This window comes from Aythya fuligula, chromosome 10 (genome assembly GCF_009819795.1).
Source record: "Aythya fuligula isolate bAytFul2 chromosome 10, bAytFul2.pri, whole genome shotgun sequence".
Taxonomy (NCBI): Eukaryota; Metazoa; Chordata; class Aves; order Anseriformes; family Anatidae; genus Aythya; species Aythya fuligula.
The window spans coordinates 17,165,586-17,190,385 of NC_045568.1; the positions used below are offsets into that span (position 1 = coordinate 17,165,586).

General features: G+C 45.3%; 1 protein-coding gene across 1 annotated transcript in view; it reads left to right on the forward strand.

The window, feature by feature from the left end:
* Nucleotides 1-8,975: 8,975 nt before the first annotated feature.
* Nucleotides 8,976-24,800, forward strand: part of LOC116493133 — a 32,335-nt gene continuing 16,510 nt past the window's right edge. The window contains exons 1-6 of the mRNA XM_032194276.1: nucleotides 8,976-8,991; nucleotides 12,940-13,099; nucleotides 14,879-14,970; nucleotides 15,975-16,207; nucleotides 22,824-23,060; nucleotides 24,425-24,502. Of these exons, the coding sequence (XP_032050167.1) occupies nucleotides 8,976-8,991; nucleotides 12,940-13,099; nucleotides 14,879-14,970; nucleotides 15,975-16,207; nucleotides 22,824-23,060; nucleotides 24,425-24,502 (816 nt within the window). The remainder of the gene's footprint in view (nucleotides 8,992-12,939; nucleotides 13,100-14,878; nucleotides 14,971-15,974; nucleotides 16,208-22,823; nucleotides 23,061-24,424; nucleotides 24,503-24,800) is intronic.

Below are 24,800 nucleotides of genomic sequence, written 5' to 3' on the forward strand. Positions count from 1 at the left end.
GTTTCCAGAAAGGAAAATCTCCTCGTGAAGAGAGCTCATGGAGCTGGCTGCCGCTCAGGTGCTTTTTAAAGTCTCCAGGTGACCAGGTGTTGGAAGGGGAGGTGGCGAGGAGACCAGTTACAAAACTGAGGTTATCTAATGGGGACGCGGGCGAGGGGTGGTAGTAGCGTTTGGAGACATGTGCGGGCACCAGGCTGGGCTTGTATAATCAGCCAGTTTTATAATGCCTAGGAAGTACAATAGGAGTGCATGAATTAACACCCAACATGATGCCCTACAGCAAATTTAATGTTATGAAAACAATTTCTGTGATTCTCAGTGCTCCTCAGGAACCTCCTTTGCTGCACAGAGATTGGGCTGGGGCTCTGAGATGCCTTTATGGCAGTGCAACAGGAGCAGGAGTACGGGGACATGTTCAGCACTGGCTGCTCTGGGCTCACATTCCCAGCATTGCATCGAGAGACGGAATGATTCTTTTTGTTGCTTCCAGATTTTATTGTAGGTCTTAAAAAATAATCAGCGAGAGTTTGTCCCTTGAAAGGCCGTTTGGCTGGGGTGTGAGATGAGTTTTGATTAGTTTGCCCAGCTTCCCATGGGTCTGTAAATGCCAAAGTTTCCCTACAAAGGAGCCATTTGAAAGTCAGCAATGTGGACTAGGTACCAGGATCTGTTCTCTTCCTTATGATCTCACAGATGGGCTCAGCCCACCACACCAAACGCTCCCTTGACGCAGCTCTCTGCGCCAAGCACAGGGGAATGTCTTTGGTTTCGCCAGCAGGGCCTGAAGGTACTACCCTGTCCTTGCCTTCTCCTTTGCCATTTCTCTGAAAGCTGCCCTTGTTCAGGAACAAAGATCAAGATAACTGAAAACAGGCATTGTGGTGTAAATGCCTGAAGTAACTAGGAAAATAAAACTAACATTCACATTTTTAGGAAAAGGTACAGCATTGAAGAGGCTTTCAGGGTAGGGCATAACTGCATTATCTGAGCGTTCCCTAGGCTCCCAACCTTTGATGCTATCGCGCTGGGGAAACTTGGTGTGCTAGCTCTAAGGAACAGCACGGAGCGTAGAGTGGAGTGGAGACACCACGGCTAGGCTCTGTAATCAGATGGGGCCTCGATTGTTCTTGTGCACACAGCTGCACTTTTTGCCACCCTAAGCCAAAGACCTGTCATGTTTTGACAAATGCTGTACCCTAGTGTACTTTTTGCTCATTATAATATCATTATAATACCAAAACACACCTCCATCCCAAAAGCTACCCGCCTCCAAGGTGCGACCACCCCTCACTGAGCATGCGCTCTGAATTCCTCGGAGCCTATTACTTTAAACGGAGACGGGAAAACTTTACACCAATCATAACTAAGATATGCTTGACTAGAGCCACTCAAGCTCCACCTAAAAGATAGAAAATAATATAAATTGGCCCAAGAGAAAGGGGATGTTAGGGAAGATACCACCGTCAGGGGAGATACCATCCCGAGGACAACATCCTTAGGACCTCCTGACTCTTGGGATCAGTCGACGGGCTGAGCCGCTCTTCCCCCCCCATTGGGACGCCTTTGGGTGAGATCTAAATACTTGCTTATAAATCTCTATAGAGTCTTTGATCCTTTTAACGCGTTTATTTCTAGGCTGCGCACCTGTAACATCTATAACACCTGTAACATCTAACACCTGTAACATCTATAACATCTGTAACACCTGTAACATCTGTAACACCTATAAACACCTGTAACATCTATAACATCTATAACACCTATAACACCTGTGTATTTTATGCATACTAGCTTGCTTTTGCAGACAGTCACTATCGCCGGCAATCCAAAAGAACCTGATTATCTGTTGCTGTAATAAACCATACTTGATTGCATTGTGATAACTCTCATTGAGTGCAACGAGGGTGAGGGTGGTTATCCGTGATAGTTCAGTGTTCTGAATCTAACCAGACCCCCAGGCGGTTAATGCATTTTTGGTGAATGTCCGAGCGGACCCCCAGATGGTTAATGCGTTTTTGGTGAATGTCTGAACGGACCCCCAGGCCGTTAATGCGTTTTTGGTGAATGTCTGACTGGACCCCCAGGCGGTTAATGTGTTTTTGGTGAATGTCCGACTGGTTCAGTAACCTGAATCTGACTGGGCCCGTAACGGTTAATCAGCTACACCCCTTAACGCGACAGTAAAATTGGCGTAGTCGGCAGGATTGCTATGGATAAACGTCTGCAAAAATACAAATGTGCCCCTTCCCAGGCAGGGAAGGAGTTTTCCCAAAAGTTTTGGAAAGATGAGGAGAAAGTGGTAGAGTGCATTGAGCATTGTCAGGCTTCACGAAAGATTGGTCAAAGAAAGGGTAAAGGTGCAATTTGTGCTGTGTTAGGAGCCTGTTTGTCTTGTGCTCGGCAAAAAGCTAAGGAAACTCCTGCTCCCAAACTGATCTCTGATGCGGAACATACAGCTTTGAAATCAGGGAATGAGGTGTTGAAGTCATCATTGGCCTTTGAAAGGGAGACGGGAAAAACATTAGGAATCAGAGTGGATAAACTTTTGGATGAAAATAATAAACTTTCCATTGAGAATGACAAACTTGTGACTGAAAATGATAAACTTGTGAGTGAAAATAATCATCTTAAACAATTGCTGGAGAGGGTTAGTCATCTGTTAAATAAAGTACAGCCTTGCGCTCCGGTCAAGCAGATTCGTGGAGTGCTGCATAGTGCAGAACCTGAAAGCTGGGACAGTGATTTCTGGTCTGACAGTGATGATGGTGTTGAAGAGATTTCTGATTCTGAACCTCAATCGATTTCCTTGAGACCTTTGGTTAAGACTGAGACTACTGTTGATGATAATGATGAAATCCGTACTACTGTGCAAACGATTCCGTTGTCACCAGCAGAGTTGGTTAAAATACAGGAGAAGTTCTCAAGGCGGTCAGGGGAATCAGAAGTTGAGTATGTGTGTCAAGTTTCTCTTAAAGGAGGAGATCGAATGATGTTGTGTAAGGAAGAAGTAGGAGGCTTTTGGAGACCTGGAGTATTTTTAACCACCACACCAGGAGCTGACTTGGCTGTAGCAGTACAGAAAGCAGCCTGCATTCAGGCAATATATGAAAGAGATAAATTAAGGAATTCCCCAATGTTAGCTCCTATTGACCCGGTTCAATTAACCCCTCTCATCCGTGGACTCCCTGATTGTCTTAAGATATTTGTAGAAAACACCCAAGATCACATACTAGCTGCTTGTAGGGATGATGATAGTGGTTGTAGGCGAAATCCTAACTCCCCTATTCCCACCTGGAGTGAATTGGTACAAGACATAGATAAATACGGATGCCAAATAGGCTGGATTAATTCATCCAGCATTAAATCCCAATACCACTCTCGGCGAGTCTGCCAAATCCACACTAAAAATCCCAGATACCCCAAATTCAAAGAGAGGTTCAAACCTAATAGGGAACAGAGTGAGTTGTGGTGTCGGCAAAAAAAAAACTCTTGTCCCCGGGGAGGGCAGTGAGCCACCCTGCTCAGCGGGTATTAGCAATTCAATGGCTCTCTAATGAACACTCTGACCCTATAATTGCCATTCCTGTTGAACCCCCAAAAATATTGGTAAATTTTCTTATTGATACCAGGACCCAAATGTCAGTAATTACAGCACAAACCCTGAGCATAACACCTGGTCAACGCAGGGTTAAATTCACGGGAATCAATGGTGTGGAAAAACAATGCCCCACTGCAAAAATTTCACTCTGGTTGCCAGAGGAACAAAAATTAACCAGAATAGAAGTATTAGTTGGTGCTGCATATACTAATATTTTAGGATTTGACATACTGCATGGTCGCATGTGGAAACTCCCTGATGGAACTGTGTGGAGTTTCGCGACACATCAGAGGGATTCAGGCACCATGAGACTGAGCCTGTTACAAACATCCATACCCTTATCCCCTGCTAAAATCATTAATGATCGGCAATATCTGTTGTCAGCAGCAGTATTTACGGGGATTGACGGGGTGGTAACAGAATTGGAAAAAAGAGGCATTATTAAAAGGACCCATTCACCTTATAATTCACCAGTGTGGCCAGTAAAGGAACCAACCAGGCAATGGCATTTTACAATGGATTACAGACAGTTGAATGCTAACACTATACCTTTGACTGCCGCAGTTCCAAACATGGCAGAGATAGTGAAAGCCCTCTGTGTATCTAACAGTAGTAATAGTGCTAACTACTCCCAAATATTTCTATGCATGGGAAATCAAAGATTGCTATTTCACCCTCTTTCTAACCCTGCCGGTTGAATACAACCGAGCATATTTTATTTTCTTTTGTGTTCACAGGAACCCTGAGCAAACTGTATATGGACAGCTGGAAGATGACGAATGAACAGTTTGGATTAATAATGCCATGCTTTACCCTGACCTTGATGCAATTACAGACCTTAAAGGAAACTTAACTACTGTGTCTGTGCATGGAGCTGAGGTGTTTCACCATGGCATCTAACCATGTATTGTCACAGTATAGCACAGTCACTGGAACATCTCAAAACAGAAAGGACCTAAATCTCTCTACTTTAGTTTTACATGGAAACAAAATATTTTCAAAAGATGAATGGAGTTGGAATGATTCTCTAAGAATGGCTGAACTTCAAGCTATGTCTGGACAGACAATACAAATTGGTTGCCGAATAACTAACCGATCCACTTATAATCGGCTGACTGAAATTAAGACAGTATACATTGATTCACCAAACCTATAATTGTGTACTGTCTTTGGGGTTACAGAGGCACAGAATAAGAAGCCTCTGCCTCCGCAGATATTTGAAAACGAACCGACTCATCCTCCCATTGGTCTAACTCCTTCCATCTTCAATACAGGCCCTTACATAATTCAACAACAAATTCTCTTTGACCCTAGTTGGTCCCTAAAAGAGGGCCACGGGATGCAACTGGGTTATTAGGGACAGGATTAGGTATATTAAATAGCATTGATGCTGAGGTTTTAATAAGTAGAATAACTGCTACTACAGATGACCTAAGGAAACTGGAACAACCAATAAAATCAACTTTATTGGCTTTAGGAGCAAATCAATGGCTTCTATCAGATATTTTACCCCATTGGGAACAAATTGAGGAAAATGATCATCAATTAATTGTAAATGCCCTTGGAAAAGCCCAAGGCAATACCTCCCTTGCCTTGAGCTGTATCCAAGCACAGTTATGGATACAATCTGTAGCAGCAGCTATTATTGGAGAGGGAGAAGGAGTAACTTTGCCCACTGAAATTCGAAAATTGATTTGGGATAATGCTTCAGAATTTGAAAAAGAATTTCAAGCATGATGGCAATTAGTCAACTTTACCCATTATGCAGAAAATGATAAAATTGTTGCCTTTATACTTACTATAAGTAATGCCACTGTATACAATGTATAGCCAATCATTGCATTAGGACTCAATCATAATGGAACTATACTTTATCCTAAAGAGCATAAAGTATGGGCCCATCAAAAGGGAGGAAAGTGGCAAACAATTGATGTAAAAGCATGCATTGTGCGTGAACAAAAAGGTTTCATCTGTGAAAGTAACACGCTGGAATCCCAAGACATTTGTCTTGACATTGAGCAAAATATTTGCCACTTTGAGATACATCCTAATGAAACCCTTGAAACTGTACTTGTATATATTGGGAAAGGTTGTGTTTGCATGAGAACTCATTGTGATTCTATAGTCGTAGATAATGCAGTGGTAGATATCAATAATCACTCTAATGTTTGTGTTTGCAATTTTACCAAAATTCTAGGATGTGATTTTAAATACTCAGCTCCTGTCACTTCTTATCAACTTATTGCATCTAATTATATTCTGCTTCATGAACTGCTGCCTACTCCTATTGGAATGAACCTTACCTTGGTGAAGAAATTGCTGGTACATGAGGACCTGAAGCAGCTGATGACACAGGTCCGAGAAAATGGACGAAAGACTCTGATTACTGTCCATCATGATGCACAAGAAATACATCGAGTGATGGAAAGAGTGCAGAGAGATGAGAGACACCGTTGGTGGGACACTTTGTTTGGATGGTCGCCAGCTGCCAAGGGAATCTTCAACAAGATGCTTCACCCTGTTATTGTTCTGCTAATACTCACTGTATTATGTTTTATACTGACAATTAGTTTGTATGTTAAACTCTGGTTTATGATGAAACACTTAGCATCTCTACACAATGTACATACACTCGATAAACCTCAATCCGAGAATGTATGTGATATCCCCGACATATTCCAACTGTTGTGAAGCTTGAGTGACTATAGTCACGGGGTGGATTATGTGGTGTAAATGCCTGAAGTAACTAGGAAAATAAAACTAACATTCACATTTTTAGGAAAAGGTACAGCATTGAAGAGGCTTTCAGGGTAGGGCATAACTGCATTATCTGAGCGTTCCCTAGGCTCCCAACCTTTGATGCTATCGCGCTGGGGAAACTTGGTGTGCTAGCTCTAAGGAACAGCACGGAGCGTAGAGTGGAGTGGAGACACCACGGCTAGGCTCTGTAATCAGATGGGGCCTCGATTGTTCTTGTGCACACAGCTGCACTTTTTGCCACCCTAAGCCAAAGACCTGTCATGTTTTGACAAATGCTGTACCCTAGTGTACTTTTTGCTCATTATAATATCATTATAATACCAAAACACACCTCCATCCCAAAAGCTACCCGCCTCCAAGGTGCGACCACCCCTCACTGAGCATGCGCTCTGAATTCCTCGGAGCCTATTACTTTAAACGGAGACGGGAAAACTTTACACCAATCATAACTAAGATATGCTTGACTAGAGCCACTCAAGCTCCACCTAAAAGATAGAAAATAATATAAATTGGCCCAAGAGAAAGGGGATGTTAGGGAAGATACCACCGTCAGGGGAGATACCATCCCGAGGACAACATCCTTAGGACCTCCTGACTCTTGGGATCAGTCGACGGGCTGAGCCGCTCTTCCCCCCCCATTGGGACGCCTTTGGGTGAGATCTAAATACTTGCTTATAAATCTCTATAGAGTCTTTGATCCTTTTAACGCGTTTATTTCTAGGCTGCGCACCTGTAACATCTATAACACCTGTAACATCTAACACCTGTAACATCTATAACATCTGTAACACCTGTAACATCTGTAACACCTATAAACACCTGTAACATCTATAACATCTATAACACCTATAACACCTGTGTATTTTATGCATACTAGCTTGCTTTTGCAGACAGTCACTATCGCCGGCAATCCAAAAGAACCTGATTATCTGTTGCTGTAATAAACCATACTTGATTGCATTGTGATAACTCTCATTGAGTGCAACGAGGGTGAGGGTGGTTATCCGTGATAGTTCAGTGTTCTGAATCTAACCAGACCCCCAGGCGGTTAATGCATTTTTGGTGAATGTCCGAGCGGACCCCCAGATGGTTAATGCGTTTTTGGTGAATGTCTGAACGGACCCCCAGGCCGTTAATGCGTTTTTGGTGAATGTCTGACTGGACCCCCAGGCGGTTAATGTGTTTTTGGTGAATGTCCGACTGGTTCAGTAACCTGAATCTGACTGGGCCCGTAACGGTTAATCAGCTACACCCCTTAACGCGACAGGCATAAAAGCAGAGGTTGGGAAATGTTGTTCCACAAGAGACAAGTGCTAGCATTCAAGGCTTAGTTGCAGCCAAACCCATCTAGGAACCTAGATTTATCTAAGAGTTCATTTTGGGAAAAAGCTACAGGAATAAACGCCTCTAAAGCCACGCAAGGCTGTCCTGGGATGGCAGTAATGCCTAACATCCAGCTCTTGCTGCTCCATCTCCAGATGGCAAAGCACTTTCTGGAGGACAGACTGTTATCCCCATCTTACAGAGGAGGAGACAGAGTCACCAAAAGAGGAGCAACTTGCCCAAAGTCACCTCCAAAGCTAGTGGAGGGAGGATTAGGTGGCATATTAAAGCTCTTAGCCTGCTCACCAAATACTCATCTGAAATTTTAACTCCCAATCCAAACACAATTTGCATTGTTTTCCACGGGGGCCGCAGGTCTAATACATGTACAGCTGGTTGTTTACTAACTTACAAACTGGAATAATCTTAGGTATGCAGTGAGTTCAGTCCTCATCTTGTTTGTTTTGATTAATAGCAATCTACTGAGTGTTGGGACTTACTTTGTTTGCTTTTCTTTTACTCTTTTGTGCTGACATTTGCTTATTTTCCGTTTATACTTTCCATTCTATTTTGGGGGCAGCAGAATATCTTTTAATGCATTTCAGAGGATGACAAACCGACTTTCCAATCTCCATCTGTTTGTCCCGGCCAAAGACTGCCACCCCTCGAGCAGCAGCCTGCCAGCAGGATGGACTTGGGCATGGGTTGTGGTTCTCCAGGCAGGACATGCACGGCCGCAGCCGTGGGCTGTGCTGCCCTCACTTGGTGCTCTCCTGGAAAGCATTCCTGACCCCACAGTGCTGTGTGGGGCAACCTCGTGTCCGTGGACCACTTTTAAATAAGCTGGGCTTCAAAGTCCTGGGGCTCCACACCTGGTGGCTCAGCCGGGACATGTCTTCTATGCTATGTAAGCAGGAGGTTATGAAAGGGCTGATTAGCTCAGAGAGCCAGCAGCTTCCCAAGGTCCGGATGTGAATATTGCTCTTACATAAAGTGCAGGCACCGAAAATCGTTTTTGATTTTTTCCCCCCCATTTCTCACATCAGACACTGTTTGATCTCACCGCTGCCCGCGCCCTGGGTGGGGGCCAGCAGCAGCAGCTGGCACGGGCACAGCCCCAGCCCGGGGCCACCCTCCCTGTGCAGCCTCTCCCGGGGCTGGGGCTCTGCCCAGTCCTTGTGTGCCACAGTGCATCGTGCTGGGAAGCAGGACCCCTCGCCAGACACCCGAGCACCGCCGTGCTATGGCCAGCAACCCCACAGCAGCATCCTCTGGGTTGGGGACAAGAGGCAACATGCGTTATCCTGCAGGTAACCTCCCCGCTCCGGGCTTGAAGCCATGCTCTGCAAATGGTTTTTTAAGCTTTTGCTGCTTGGAAAGGTTAAATCCAAGCTGCAGGCAAGAGCTGCTGGGTGCAGGGCTGCAGACCACGGCTGCCCTCTGATGACCCCAGCAGGGACTGGGGAGAGGCTTTCAGCTGATGGGCAACACTGTGTGGTGGCCAGGGTGGCACTGGGTCTGGGTGTGCCAAAGGGTGTGGGTGTCCTGAGAGAGCAAAAAGGCTCAGGGTCCAGCTGGGGAGCTTGGCAGAAAGGAGCAGAGGGGGGTTGTGAGGGGAGAGGGGCTTGGGGCTGAGCAGACGAGGTGGGTCTGCAGGAACCCAGCGTGGAGGGAGGAGAACGCTCCTGGGAGAAAGGAATGGGCTGAACAGAGGACATTGCAGTGCCAGGAAGGTATCTGGCTGTGAGTAATTCGGGATGCTTGTTTTACACGAGTTTTTTTCTGCAGCCTTAGCCTCTGAGCTTGCTGTGAGAGCTGCGTATGCCTGGCGTGGCGCACACAGCGAGATGCTTGCTGCCCCTTTTGGCTGTTTTCTAAAATCAACAACTGCGCGTGGGAATCTGGGCTGCTCTGAATGCGGAGACTTTGTTCTCTCGCAGCCGGATCTGAAACCCATCGAAGCTGTCAGAAGGCTCCCCTCAGTGCCTCGGGCTTTGGATCCAACTGTCAGCATGTACCCCTGCCCACACAGCACCCTGCGTTGTACATGCAAATAAAGGAATTCTTTGCATGTCCCCTGCTGGTGACTCCAGAGGCTCCCTGCTGCGGGTGCTCAGCTTGTCCACCTCTTTTTTTACAGAAAATGTGTAGCTGCTGTGGGTTTCCTTGCTGTCCCCTGGAGCTCAGGCAGAGTTCAGCACCTTGGCTCCTGCTCCTGCAGCCTCCCTGCACCAGCTGCTTCCTCTCCCTCCTCCTCATCCTCCTGCTCCATCCCAAAGCCACCACCTCTGAGGTGTGTTCACACGCTGAGACAAAGCGGTGAGCATCGTGCTAAGCTGTTACGGCTGCCCGAGGGGCCTTGGTAAATAGGACAGCTGGAGCTGGTTGGGAAGATTTGATTAGACTTCTGATTCCAAAGGTTTCATGAGATTTCCTGGTGTTTAGTGCTAAGCGTCTCCTGCCAAAGTGCTCGGCTCCCGAGGTGGTCGGTGGAGCAGCTTCAGTGCTCTGCCCCGGAGTGCAGCTTTGGAAGCCAAAGCTGGGGCTCCAGAATTGATCTAGAGACTGGAAGATGATGTGAGGATGGCCCCAAATGGGAAACAAAGGCTCAGTCCCACATCTGTGGATGTGGCATCTTTGCTTTGTTTTTGCCAAATCCATTCTGTCTTCTGGACAGCCCCCTGCAAACAGCACCACGTCCTCCCCTTTCCTGGCTGAGCTCCCCCCTAAAAATAACATCTAAAACCATGCTGAGGAGGTTCAATGCCACTTGTGAAGTAGCATGATTTTTTTTCTTCTTTCCTATATGCATGAAAAAGATGATGCTCAATTAGATGGGAAGGGGAAAGCCACGTCTGTTCATAGACAGAGCCATGGGGAGGCAACCAGGCAACATAATTTAGTGCTTAGGGCAGTTCAGCTGCTTTCCTAGGGTTGTGCAAAACCATGAAGATGAGAGGCTTTTCCCAGAGATAAACAGGGGAAAAAACAAACAAACAAACAAACAAAAAAAAGTAGTTGCATAAATTTTCCTTCAGCTTAGTGCTCAGAGCCCTGAGTGCAGCCTGGCCGAAACTGGCAGGCAGCCCCGGGCTCTGCTCTGACTTGTCGGACCCTTGTATAAAGGAAGGCAATTCTGACCTCTGCCGTTGGCCCAAAGCATCATCTGGGCTGTAAAAAAAAAAAAAAAAAAGAAAGAAAAAAAAGGCAAAAAACCCAACCACAGACATCGCTTCTTGATTGTATAACCCCAGCGTGGAGTTGATTTTGGCACGCGCCCTGTGTGTTCCCTCTCTCTGGTAGCAGTCCTGGTGCTCGCAGGGGTGTTATAACAGGTTACAAAACAGCTGGAGGTATCTCTTCCCCCCTCGCTGAGTGGCAGGGCATCCTTGTCTGCTACTCATCCAGGAGTACAACGTGTTTATTACTAAAATCCGACATGGATTATAAGCATGTTTCTTTTTTTTCTTTTTTTTTTTTTTCTTTCCCCCACTACATTAGCAAAAAGCCCCAGTGCTTGGCAGGGCGGATGATGGAAGAGGCAGCTCCTGGCATCTGGCACCCTGCAGGCATGCGGGGTGAGCCCCAGAGGCTGGGGAGGTGGTGGAAACGTTACCAAAAGGCGCGGCGCTGTCGCACGACACGTAGCTGGGCTGAGGGGTCTGTTGATGAGTGGCATTTTGAGCAGATAGGAAAGAAACGGAAAAGAGAGAAGTCAGAGGCATGCATCTATCTCCATTTTGGAGTCTGATCCTTTAACGATCTGATTGAAAGCAGTTCCTAAAATCTGCTGTTGCATTTGCCTTCGTGCAGCATTTTAAAACAGCAGTGGGCTGTGAGGGTTACAGACGTGAGGGGATGCTCTGATGGATGAAGCACATGTCCCCTGTGGCTTCACACTGAGGCTCTGCCAGGAGGCTGTGGGGTGGCTGTGTGCCTTGTGCCATGTCCCACCAAAACCCATCCTGGGTTAGGGACACGGTGCCTGCAGCAGCAGCCCCACACGGTCAGAGCTTTGCTCCACAGCTGCTGGGCTAGCCCGGGCCAGTCCTCCAGAAGAAGCATGTCCTTGGTTGTGACTCTTCAGCACTTGGTTTTCAGCTTTTTTTTTTTAATCATGGGGAGTAAAATCCTGCCTGGGGCAGCCTGCTCCACCCCGGTGTACTCACTGCCTGCTAGCCTTGTGTCCCCAATCTGCCCTAGCTGCAGCTTTCATAACGAACATGTGCTCTTGCAGTTGAGGAGTGAGAGAGGTTTTCTGACCCACATCTTGCTCTGTATGGCTACACTTCACCAGAACCCATCGCTGCCTTGCTGCCACATGCTGCTGTTGGTTTTCTGGTGTCTCAGAGCCATGGACAGCATTGTTTTTGTCCCTACATCAGGCTGGTCTTGATCCTGGAGATGTTTCCCCAGCCTTTGAAATGCTGATCTGTTGTTGTGCTGTGCATCATTGTTTCTCTCTATCTGAATAATTAGCTTTTAGGGTGTGAAAAGATGCTGCTGGGTTCAAGCATCGTTAGCTGTCTGTGCCTTGAGAAACCAGGGCTCAGGGCGTGGTGTGCCCGCCACAAGCTGCTGTGGAAGGTTGAAGGCAAGGGGGTTAAGAGATTGCTTCCCTGCCAGGGTGTTTCCTGCATCACCTACATAAAATAATTTATTGTAGAGTATCTTGATTTCACGCCATCATGGATAGGGCACTAGAAACTTTTATTTGTATATTTTTCAGTTTGTCTGCCTTAGGACAGGTGTAGTTTTATTCTGGGCACGAGCACCGCAGGTTGTTCCACAGCAGGCACGGGCACCCCCTTGGCACGCGGCGGGGGCGCTCCCTCCTCCCTGCCAAGCTGGAGCTGCCCTGGCCTGGCAGGAGCTGGTGCTTCAGCAAGGGCGGTCTGAGAAGTGCCACGAGTTCTCCAAGAAAAACATAACCTGGAGGAGTCGGTTTCACGTGAAGCTGTTCCGTGTTCGACGTTTGCCTCAGTGCCTCAGAAATGAAAAACTCGTGTTTTTGAAATATTTTTTTTCCCTCTCAGAAAAGGATCGGCAGTGGGTACAAAAGGGAGAATGCAGAAGAGAGAAATGAATTAGAAGTATTTATGTTTTCTCAGTTTGAAAAAAATCCCATGATTGTTTTCATATTCCTTGAAAAACCCGTACTTTACATGAAAAAAAGCATTTTTTGGGGGATGTCTAACTTTCTGCTGATTTGAACAGTTATGAAATCATTGCCTTTTTTTTTTTTTTTCCCATTTCAGAAACGCCAGCTGGACTCATTGCTGAGAACCTCCTCAAAGCCCAAGAAATAGCCCTCAATGACTCTCGTGTTCCCGCACAGCTCAAGAATTACTTACAGAAAGCTCTTGATGTTGCTGTTGGGCTAGATGCTTACCCGGATGCAATGGCAGCTTCAAAGAGGTACGGATCCCATCTGTAACCTCATGCTTTGCTTCTGTGATCGCACAGACACATTCCTAGCCTGCCTGCTCAGGATGTGCCACATCGTGGGGGACAGAGGAAGGCAGAGGAGTGAGAGCTGCTGGCACCTAAATATATATATATATATATATACACGTGTAAATATATATATGTATTACTGGTGCACACATGGACGTGTGTGTCTGAGGGCACCCAAGGCCTGGAGGAGAGGAGGTGTGAACAAACAGTCTAGCTCTACATTTTGAGAGGTGTTTCACCAGACGAGTGCTAACTGTGGCAACGTCTGTGTTGCACCGAATTCTTGGGAAAATGAGCAAGCCAGCCTCCATACGGGGCTGGCTGGAAATCTCAGGGATTGAACCCCTGGGTCGAACCGGTACTGGGATAAATAAAGGATGAAGGAAACCTGCATCAGGAGCTCTGGATCCGCCCTATAATAACGGTCTTTAAATGCAGCTTTTATCTCCAAGTGCTCAACAAACATTAATTAATCTGCTAACTAAATTACTCTGGTAACTAAACTAATTAATTAAACTAATTTAAGGTATCATTAATTCAGAAGTCCAACTGATACCCTCATTATTCTTTTTTTTTTTTTTTTTTTTTTTTTGCTACAGTATATTACCCAGCCATGTGGGGTCTGCTAAACAATTCCCATTTATCAGTGTACATTTTGATATGTGGAAAAAGCCAGTTCTGCCTCAAATTGACAATGTGTAAACTGTTCCAGGCTGCGGAGTACGGGGAGGCTGAGCGTTCGTTCTGTTGCTGAAATAATAGCTGATAGTTGTTTGACTTACGCTTGCTGTATGATAATAGCTATACATTATCTTATTAAAGTTGTTAAAGCATTTGTGAGGGGCAGAAAAGAGGTTATATGAAATGTTCTACTCTTTAAGTCTTGGATTATCTGAGTGTGGCTGACACGGGTTATGAATTCTTTCTCATTTTACTGGTGAGTGGTGGGGGGAGAAGAGGGAGAGGAAAAAAAAAGCTCAAATGACTCTAAATTCTGGCCTGCAGAACTATCACCAGCCATTTCTGGTGGTTACTTTCCTCGGATACGGTGATCTAATCTGTCTGGAGGCTATGGACTTCTTCCAGTCATCTATTTATTTCCCCCTGTAATAAGCAGTATCTCACTTCAGCCAGACTTGTCTCAGGCTTGGGTGCTGTAAAATAGCATCTGGAGGTACCATGCTTTTCTTGGCAGTTTGGGAGGAAAAGAGGTTTTTTATTTTTGTCTTACAGAAAATTCAAGATTTTTCATCTCTAGCCCCATTCTGCAATGAACACTTTTTTTGTTGTTGTTGTTGGAAAAAAAAAAAAAAAACAAAAAAAAAAACACACAAAACCAAACAAAAAACAGCCAGGGAAGCTGGAGCTGTTTACTCTGAAACAGCAAATGGACTCCTGCTTTGGACCAACTGGAAATGGGAAAGATTTGTGTGTGAACAGTGGGGAACACTCATCCTTGGCCCCACAGCCTCTTCTTGACAAGCCCTTATGGCTGCTGCATTTGCCAGTATCGAAATGGGCTCAGGATCTGGGGGCCATGGCCAGGCTACTTTTGCTTATTATAAATCCAGGGGCTCCTGGGATTGTAATTCAGTGATATTTGTGATGCCTCTGGGCTGATTTTTCATGCTCATGCATGGGGATACTTTTTCCAGGAGTTTTCTCTTTGTTGCTCTTTTTTCTGTGAGATATTCAGATTTTGGTTGTTACTCTAATGTTGAAATTTCTTCCTTTTTCCAGAAAAATGGCACCTGGCCATGACTCAGGAGATGCTAGAGGAGCCAAAACTGGAGCTGGGCTGCAACAAGAGCACACTTCTAGCTGTTTGAATGGCAAGTTGCTCAAACAAAATGATAAAATTGCATCTGATTGTTCTAAATGAAGTCCATCATATGCTGGTCCATCTTAGTGGGGATAGGATGGATGCTATGGAAATACTCAGAAGATGTGGAAAATTATTTTTAAAAGTGGGATGAGATCTTCTTGCATGAATTCTCATTTTGCATGAATTTTTGTACTTCCCCTCCCATGCCTTTGTGCCCATGCCACACATGGCTGTGTGTGCTTTGTGCTCTTTGTCTCTCTAATTTATGGTACTGGCCCCATCCCTTACAGAGCAGTAACAAAATCCTTGTCTTCACTGCAGGAAGGAGGAAACTGTGTTGGTTTTGGTTTGGTGCTGCCTGGTAGGGGTTACTTGCTTTAGCAATGGAGGTGGTCTGTGGCCGAGCACTGTATCTTTTTGAGTAGCAATACTTAGCCCTGGATTCCAATATAAAGCTTATTATACTAAATCTATTCCTAGATTCATTCTTCCCAGATGTTCCCATCTTTTGAGTAATATATCATCGCAGTGAAGTACTCTTATAATGTATTACACTAATACATTGTTCGAAGGACACCACTGATGATAAATTTCTTAAATGATGGTGCTGTCTAGGGATAATGACTCTAAGAGCAAATGCAAGGTAATGTAGTGATTTTTTTAAACCAGGTTCCAGAAAGAATATGGAGACATCTTAAAGCCATTTTCATATGGGGGGAATGTTAAAATATGCAATATTTCAAGCACTATTTAACAAGCACTTGAACAATAGCAGCATTGATGATAAAGGTTCTACATTTCAAACCAGTCCCTCTATTCTGTTGTCTTTTAGCTGGATTTTAGATGAAATTTTGTCAGATTCTGTTGTTAAACCCTTATAAGAAAGTGTTTTAAGGTGTGATTTTTTTTTTTTTAATGATCACTTAAAAGGTACATCTAATTTTCATTGTGAACAAAGTACAGCCTTTCTTACAGTTTTATTTTTAAATTTTCATTCTTGTCTTTTAACAGGCCAAATTTTTAAGATGTTTATTCATATGATCAGAGCCAGGAAGATTTTATTAATTGGCAAGCTTAAAGGTTACAGTATCCTTGCTATCGCAGAAGAATTGCCAGATGATGGCAAAATCTTTGCATGTGCAGAAGTGCCGTATCTCGGAGTGAACAGCCAAGAAGCATTTGATTATTCTTCAGATGGCAAAAAGATAAGCATGCGAGTGGGACCAATAGCAGACACTTTGGAGGTAAAGTCACTTGGAAGGGGAGTCTGGGAGCTCTTGTGCAGAGCAGATTAAAGAGTTTTGGGCAGACAGAGTCTGTCATATTTCCTGCCCACAAAATGCTGGATGGTGACCCTAGTCTGCTCGCAAATATGTGAACACACTCTTGTACAGTAGTCATTTGTTGTTCATGATAATGTGTGATGGGACAGCTCTGTCACACAAAACAGCTATTTTCCTTCTTAACTAAAATACTGAAGCTTTTTTATCAGAGGAATCATGAGCTCTAAATTTAGGTTGGTATGCGTCAAAGGCAGAGTTTTACTTGGCTTGGGGAGTTTTTGGATTAGGGTCTCTAATTCCAAACATAACGAGCTGGCTGGGTGTATCTGTGCCATGCAGGGCCTGCCCTGGGAAGGACAGATTGCTCCCAAGGTTCATAAGAATTGGAAAAGCTCTGCAGAAGTCTGCAGTTCACCCACAGCCTGGCACTGTTTTGCCCCATTGGCAATATTGCAGGAAATTAGACCCTAGGCTTTTGACTTCCAGAGCAATGGGATCAGCTTCAGATGTGCAAACATGTCAGCTAAATTTGTTTCATTCTGACCGGAGATTTTGTCCCAAGAACAAGAGAAGCTTATGGTTGCCAGCAGCTAGAGGAGTTTCACGTTTAATTCTGGTTTCTGGATCTCCATGATACTGCTGCAGGTCCAGCATGCTAAGAGGAGGTGCCCACACCAGGTTCATTAAATGCATAATCTTTCTATTATTAATGCATACCAATTTGATCCAATTCCATCTTCAATCTGGAAGTGTCAGTGTGAGCTTGATAGTAATTTTGTTTGCATTAACAGGTACCATATTTGTTTCTAAAATGAAATGGCCAGGAGCTTTCTAAACTCTGGCTTCCATGACCTCCAAGTTTGGTAAGAAAGAAACAAAGAGCTGTGCCAAGTATATGAATAAACGAAACGTTACAGATCACCTGCAATGTGCAGCATTTAAAATCCCAGCTCCCTGCAGTGAGTGTGAAATTAATTGAATTGCTGTTGCTCTCTAGTGCCCATTCTGTGCAACTGACTTACTGTGACTGAATTAAAATATCTAGAGGCAGACAGAGTACATGCTGTGTAGAGATTAAAGAAGGGAGCAAAGACGTGAAAATTAAATCCTTAACACAGAATGTTGCAATTGATTTTATATCCTCGGATTGCAAAGTGAAGGCACATCCTGACCCCAGTTCTGCAGGTACTCAGGGCTTGGAATAGCTCTTGGAGCTGAAGGGAATGGAGGTGTTCATGTCTGGTGGGTGAGATGCCTGTGCTAGGGGCGAGTCTCTATGGCAGGATTTCTGCACTGGCCTCTGATCTGTGTTGCTCAACCTGACTGATATTTTGTAACTGGTATCAGGACACTCAGGACTGTCTTACTGGGCCTCTGGCTCTCTGGTCACAATGACTGTAAATGAGGAAGAGACACATTTGGTGCCCTGGCACGCTGGGGTCACTGGGGTTTGCCCAGCTGGAGCAGGGACAGCCATATGGGAGCACATGGAAGAAGTTCAGGCTGTGAACAAGTGCACTGCCTTTTCCCTCCTCGAGCAGACCAGCTCAGGTTGGAGACCCAGTAGGCTTCCTCCGTTTCCAAGTGGGCATGCTGAAATGCAGGGAGATGAGTCTGTCAGGTGGGAGATGGGCTGGGGCTAGCACAGCTGAGCTCTTGCAGCTCAACTACATGAAGGAGGTGGAAAATAACCACGTTTCTGTCCCTCATTGTCTGCAAGGAGCCTGGTCTAGAGCAGAGATGGGTAAGAGTTGCTGAAGAGCACGGTGAGATTATCTGCTTCTCCTCAAATCCTTGCAACAGCACAAGCTCGTGGGAGCAGAGTATTTGCCTTGTCACACTGGTGATTTTAAGGCACAAAATTGTGCTTCAGGCAATGGGGTCATTGTGGCACCCGTGTGGCTCTGGCTCCTCCACCCAGCACTGTGGATCTTCAGGGCGGTGAGTTAGGGAAGAACAGTGCAAGCAGGCCACAGGTGCACCCTGACCAGGGTTTCTGAAGCCTCTCACAGCTCCTCTGCATTAATGTGCAGGGCTGGCCAATTTCCCTGTCTCTTGTCCCGGATCAGAGCCAGCTGCAAAACATCTGGGATTTTGGGCTGCCAAAGGAAGCCAAATACCAGGGAGGAGCTGCAGAGCTCAGATACAGAGTGGGGTTTGTTTGGTACCTGAGGACATGATGGAAAAAACACCTTTCCTGAGTGGGAGGGGAGGCACTGCGGAAGCTAAGAGAGGCCCCTGCCAAAGGCTGTAGCTCATGTGCTCCATGGCATATGTCTCTGTGCCCAAAGACTTCAGTAATCTTGACATCATCTTTTGAAATACAGAGTTGAGGGGAGCCTTGGGTTCAGACTCTGATGCAGGTGGTTTCAGTGGGCATTAGCTACCTTTTGAATGTGTGCTGGGCCACAGCATTTAAAATCCTTTCCAAACCAACTCCTTAAATCTGAAGTCTGTTGTGCCGTGCCTGAGTAACACGCCTTGCCCTGCACCAGCTGTTAGCAACAGGCCTGATCCTGCACCAAGTGCTTGCTCTAATTCCCAGAGGACTTTGAACAATGCATGCAGGCCTGAGACCACAGGGAATGTAAACTACCAGGAAATTATTCCCATCCGTGATTTCGATCCTTCCATTTTAAAATCAAAAACACAACGCAAAAAATAACACTGTGTTTGCAGCGGATTCTGCTGATTGCAGGTCATTGTGTAAGCATGCTGGGGGTTTCTTTTTTCTTTTTTCCCTCCTTTTACCAGACAGAATAGGTGAAGAGGTTGAGCTGCAGATCTCATTTCTCCTGTTTTGCTGCTTGTGAAGTCTGCCAACAGAATCCACCTTGACAAAGTCAAGGACTCTGCGTTTAATGTTGAACTGAGTGAATAAATTATGCATGAAATTGTGTCGGAGTCTCTAGTGTGCAGAATTGCTCCTTTTGATATGAAAGGTTAATTCAGAAAGGAGTCCAAAATAGCTGGAAATTGTGGGGATAAGTGGATAGTATTCACTGTTGTGAGCTGTTATTACTAGAAATTGCATTCCCTCTCTAGCTTCCCTAGAGATTTAGCTTTGCCGGTGAATATAAACTGTACTCAATAGAATAGCGTTTAGGAGTAACAAGAGTGTATGTCCACATACAGTAAAATATTCTAATGGTGTTTTAAGAGGAAGCTGTACTTTTTCATGTATTCTGTGTACCCCAAGGATGGATTGCTATTACATTTAGGTCAAGAACAAGGCATAGGGAAGGTAATAAGTTCTGAGTACATCTTTATTACAAATACGCTGACTGTATGATCCATTTCAAAGAAACTGGACAGTCATTTTTTTTTCCTGATTGAGTTTGTATATGCCTTATGAGAGAGTGTTGCCTCCGATCAGGACTGCAGTCAGGTTTTCTTTGAGCGTTGGCAGAAGATTCATTCATGTTTTTATTCAGGATGTCCTCTCCCTGGTCTTTTGCCTTAACCATCAGCAGCATTGCTGTGTCCTCCTCGTGCTTGCTTTTGGGGCATCTCTGCTGTGCAATGCAGTGCTACAAGGTTGTTTTGTTGTTGATGTTGTTTTTTTTCCAACCAAAAAGGATATTAATGACTCACTGAAAGCAAAAGCATTAATTTTAGCCAAGTTTGCTCTGCGTTAAGAACTTCTCATTGCCATCTGTTACTGCCTATGATGCCTCTGTAGCAAGGAGCAGGGACTGCACTGTAAACATTCAGGAAATTAGTTTCAGCAGGATATTTTGCAGGCAGATTATTTCCTTCTGGATCTCAGCTTTCCTCGCAGTTGGAGACCTTTGGGCTCTGCCTGTCTCCTAGCAAAGGACAGGCGTCTCTAACGTGCTGTGGGGTCCCAGGTAGGGCCAGGCCCAGCCTGCTCAGTCACACGGGGAAGAAGAGGGTGGCAAGTCCCTCATAAATCCCCTCATCCATTTTTGAGAGGGATGGCAGTGAGCTCTCCTGCTCTCTGATCATCTCTGCTGATATTTCCAGCACTGAACTCTTCAGCCAGAGCTATCAGTGGGGTGGCTTTTTCCCTTTTTTCACTCTTTTCCTTGGTGCAGCAGAGGGTGCAGGCAATGAGGCATGCCTCCTGTGGAAACACGAAGCTCGAATGATGGCAGTATGGACTCCAAGGGAGTGATTCAGGCACTCCGTGTAGGTGCCTGGTACTGCTTCAGCTCCCCCTAAGACATGCAGCTGGGGGATATGAAACAGGATCTGTGGGGAGCTAAAACTGATGTATTTGCCTACATCTAGGCACCTAAAGCCCACCCCTAGACTATCACAGCTCCTAGCAATGTCTTGTGAAGCTCTGCAAAGCACAAGGGAAGTAAGCAGGGTAGGAGCCTTCAAAGGGCTTGACCCAGAGGAATGAGAGGTGCCCAAGTGACCCTCGTGGCTGGCCATTCCTATCTTGAGGGACTGGCCAAAGAGAAGGTGTCCTTGCACACTCAGGCAGTGCAAGGACAGCACAGGTTTGTGCTGGGTGCACACCGAGCACAGGCACCCTCCTGGGCTGAAAGCTGGGAAGCTAAAAGCTGGTTTATCTGTATCAGAAGTTAGATAAGAAGGAGATAAGCTGTCAGCAGGTAGATGGTACGGAAAGAGGGCTGAAACGAGAAGTCCAACTAATAATATCCAAAGAGCTGCACAACTCCATATGGACCTAATGAAGTTGATGCATAAAAGCGAGATTCTTTTTCATTAGGGAGCCATACCACAGAGCAGTAGGAACATATGTTCAGAGATGGCCACATCTGCTTCTGAATATCTGCCCCCTATCTCCTCCGCCCAGGAAGGTTACAAGTCAGAAAGTAGCGATAAGTCATGGTAATTACTTGGATTTGGCTTTGGCTCTGCTCTCTGGAGAATAAGACCTTTAATCTCTCTTCCTGATGGACTCCTCCTCCTTGCATCCATCTTCTGACCCTTCCTGAAGTAGCTACATGGGGCAGACTGGATGAATTGCAGTAACTTGGTATAAGATGCTCTTCCGCAGCAGCAACAATGTTCCTGCTGCTTTCTGCCGGCACAGCTCAAGAAGGAACCAGGGCAAAATGTTCTTACCAGTCATGAGATGAAAAGATGAATCCTAGGAAATCAGGTGTCCCAGCTTTTGCTACATTTATTATAAACCAGTGTATATATGGCCTTAAAGCATTCTTTCAACATACTGTTGCAGCAAAAAATTGTCCTAAATATGGACTCATGAATGCTCTTGGCAGAGCTTCTGTGCTATCAAGCATCTGCAGTTAAGCGTGTCTATCCAGGATCTCAGGCAGGCTTAATTTCTTAACCACCAGCAAGCCCACAATGACACCAGTTTGCACAATAGAATAACTCACAGCTTGACTGATCCAATTCCTGCTATTTCCTCGTCTGAATGATGTGCTCTCTGCTTCAGAAAGGCTCCTGAAATCTCTGTTTGGGAGCCATCAACCTCACTCCTGAAAGCAAATTAGTTTTTCATATATTCCATTGCCATTTGTTATTGATGCTTTCTCTCATACATCTCAGGGGATCGCTCATCACTCATTGTGCACAATGTCTCCAAACACAAAAGGGAAATCTGGACGCAAGAAGTGCTGTTAAAAGTTGTGGTAGAAACAGTGAGTTCTGGAAAACATAATTGTTTCTCTTTTCACTTGAAATGCCAAGACTTGAAAGCATTTATGCTTGCCTGAGATAGGTGGATGAGCCGTTGTTTCATTGCAACGCACACAGATGCAGTTAAATAGTCCCAGATGGAATCTGAAATATTCCATAGCAGCCTCTTGGGCAGCGAGTGCATTAACTGCCACAGGAGAAGGCTGTAAAGGCTCCCATCTGGTCATCCATCAACACTTTTATACATTATCATCAGCAGCCTGCTTGGAGGGAAGGTGTGCCACATTTCTGAAAATCCAATTAGATGATAGCAGCCAGTTCTCTTTTATCCGCTGTTGCTGAGCCATCCAAAGCATTTTTTTAGATTAAAGAAACATAATTTTCCTTCACAGGAGCTGTGCTGCTTTATCTCTATCGTGACCCGTTCTTTTATGTGCTTTATAATTCTATTATTAATTGGGATTTCAACCATTCGCCTGCTACTGAAGTGGGCTTTGCCAGTCTGCAATTCCCAGGATCAGCCTTCTGCCTCTTTTCCCCAAAGGCTGTTACAATTGCCACTCTTTGGTTTGTTGATAGTTACTCCTTTGAGAAGAGAGAGCTCATTGCAGCAGTTCTGCTGCCGCAGGGTTTGATGTGAGTCCTCTCCCTTGCCTTGATGGCTCGATCCCCTTTGACTCTGGATGTGCAGGTGTTTCTGCTGTGCCTCCCAGCACCGCAAGCTGTGATGAGCAGTCCTCTTTTGTATCCTGATTGTCTCTGAGAGGTTCAGAGGTTTGGGCACCAGGGTTGCTGAAGAATTGTTTGCGAAGCATGGAAAACTCTCAACATCTCCAGAAGTAATTCTAGCTATGCTATTTTAAAAGAGCAGGGTTCGTCTGATTCGAGTTCTTATATAAAGGACATTTTAATGGCAGGGCTTTCAAACTGCAGGTAAATAATTAGTGTTTTCTCCAATATCATTTTTTCCCAGGCATTACATGCTGAGGATGAGCACTTTGATATGGTCTTTATTGATGCTGATCAAAGGAGTGCTGTTAACTACTACAGCTTTGTCATGGATAACCACTTGCTGAGAATGGATGGAGTGATCTGTGTAGAGAATACACTCATGAAAGGACAAGTCTACCTGGAGAACATATCTGAGGAAAATGTACTAGCTGTCAGAAAATTAAACACAATGATTAATTCAGATCCTCGTGTTGAGCAGGTTAGTGCAACGCCATTGGTTAAGGTGCCTGTGCTACCGTATCTATGGGTTTTGCAACATGCTCTTCGAAATGTTTCTTTTGTTGGTGCTATTATCCAAGGGACCTAAAAAGAACTCAAGCTGTATTATAATTCACCTTACTTGATCTCTCTATGTGAGCTTCTGTGTTCAGCAAAGGTCCCTACACTCTGTCTACATCATCAACGGTGTTAAAGGCGAGATAAAAGTGGAGCACTTAGGTGTGAATAATCAGCTCCACGGCACAACCGAGGAACCGCCACTGCTATAAGCCTTTGGGGGCTGTAGGGCACCACCAGCACAACAAGAGTCAACGAAGTCCTACTCCAGCAGGAGACAGAGATCTTGCAGTAGGATGCATATAAAATATGCTGTGGTTTTCAAGATGAAATCAGACAATTAGACAAGGCTTTGCCTGAAAAACTTGCTCTTGTGTGTCAGCTGCATTGGGCTGGCAGAGGGTCTGCTGTGGCTGGGAGGGAGCCAGCAAGGATGGCCGGATCCCTGCCTGCCTGTGCCACTGGGCCAGTCCCACACTGGGACGGCTGAGTTCTGCCCCCACCCTCTTAGGATATGGCACAGGGGCTTGGGGATTGTGCCCAGGGGATTTTTGCTATGTGCCTCATAGGCTCAAGGTCCTTGTCCAGCTGCAGGTCAGACAGCCTCTAGAGGCATCCCCTGTGCTCCATTTACCCTATCCTCAACACAGCTGTCAGTACCAAGAGCAACAACTTTTTTTTTTTTTTTTTCAGAAGAGGGAAAGACTGACAATGACTTTCCATGCCCTGAATGTTACTGTCAGCTATTTAATGCATGTAAATAGCCCATTGTTTCCGTATCTAATATTTTAATGGTTTGACATTGGCATTGAACCTCCAGCACTGAGTGCATCTTTCACTGAAGTGTGATAATGGTATCAAGAGGCAGGTGACAAAACCCACTGAAATTCACCTATAGGTGCGGGAAAGGCATTCCAGAGACTGCTAAGGAACACCAAAGTGTAGCTGTTATGGTTTGCTGGGCTCCAAGAATGAGACTAGAATATCTGCCTGACAGCAGATAGTGGCAGTGGAAACCCAGAAACCTCAGCAGCTGGCACTGATTTAGAAAATGGAGAGACAAAATTGCATTTTTTTCCTGGCATTTGTGGAAGCCAGGAATTTGGAAGAAGAATGTGAGCAAATATGGATGCCTGACATATTTGGGTTGGAAGGAATTTCAACTAAAGAATAGGAGCAGGAGAAAAACTACCATGGCCTGAGGAAGGAAGGTCTCTCCTTAATGTCAGTGGAATTTGGGCAAAGTACAAAATGGTTGAGAACTGTGTGTGTGCATTATATTTGCAGATAATTTTACCTGTGCAAAATGGACTGAGCGTCATTCGAAGGAGCCCTGCACCTCCAGATGCAGTGATTGAAACAAAGGTGTGTATTTGGTCTTTGTAAATATTTCTGGGAAAAAATTTGGCTCTGCAGATGACAATGAAGTAGAAAACCATGTTCAGGGTTTGGTGGTGAGGGCCCAGACTCATGCTCTGCCATGCCTTTGGTGCTATGCAAGCATGGAGTTACCAGTTTAGGGCATGACAGGGGTGAGCTGTGCTAGTGCAAGGCTACACTGAGGCTGTGAAACACCTATCCCTAGCAAAGTCTGTTGGGGCAGCCACTCTAATGCTGTGCTAACCATGTGTACTGCTTGCCTGCTGCTCTCTGGTCCTTCCCA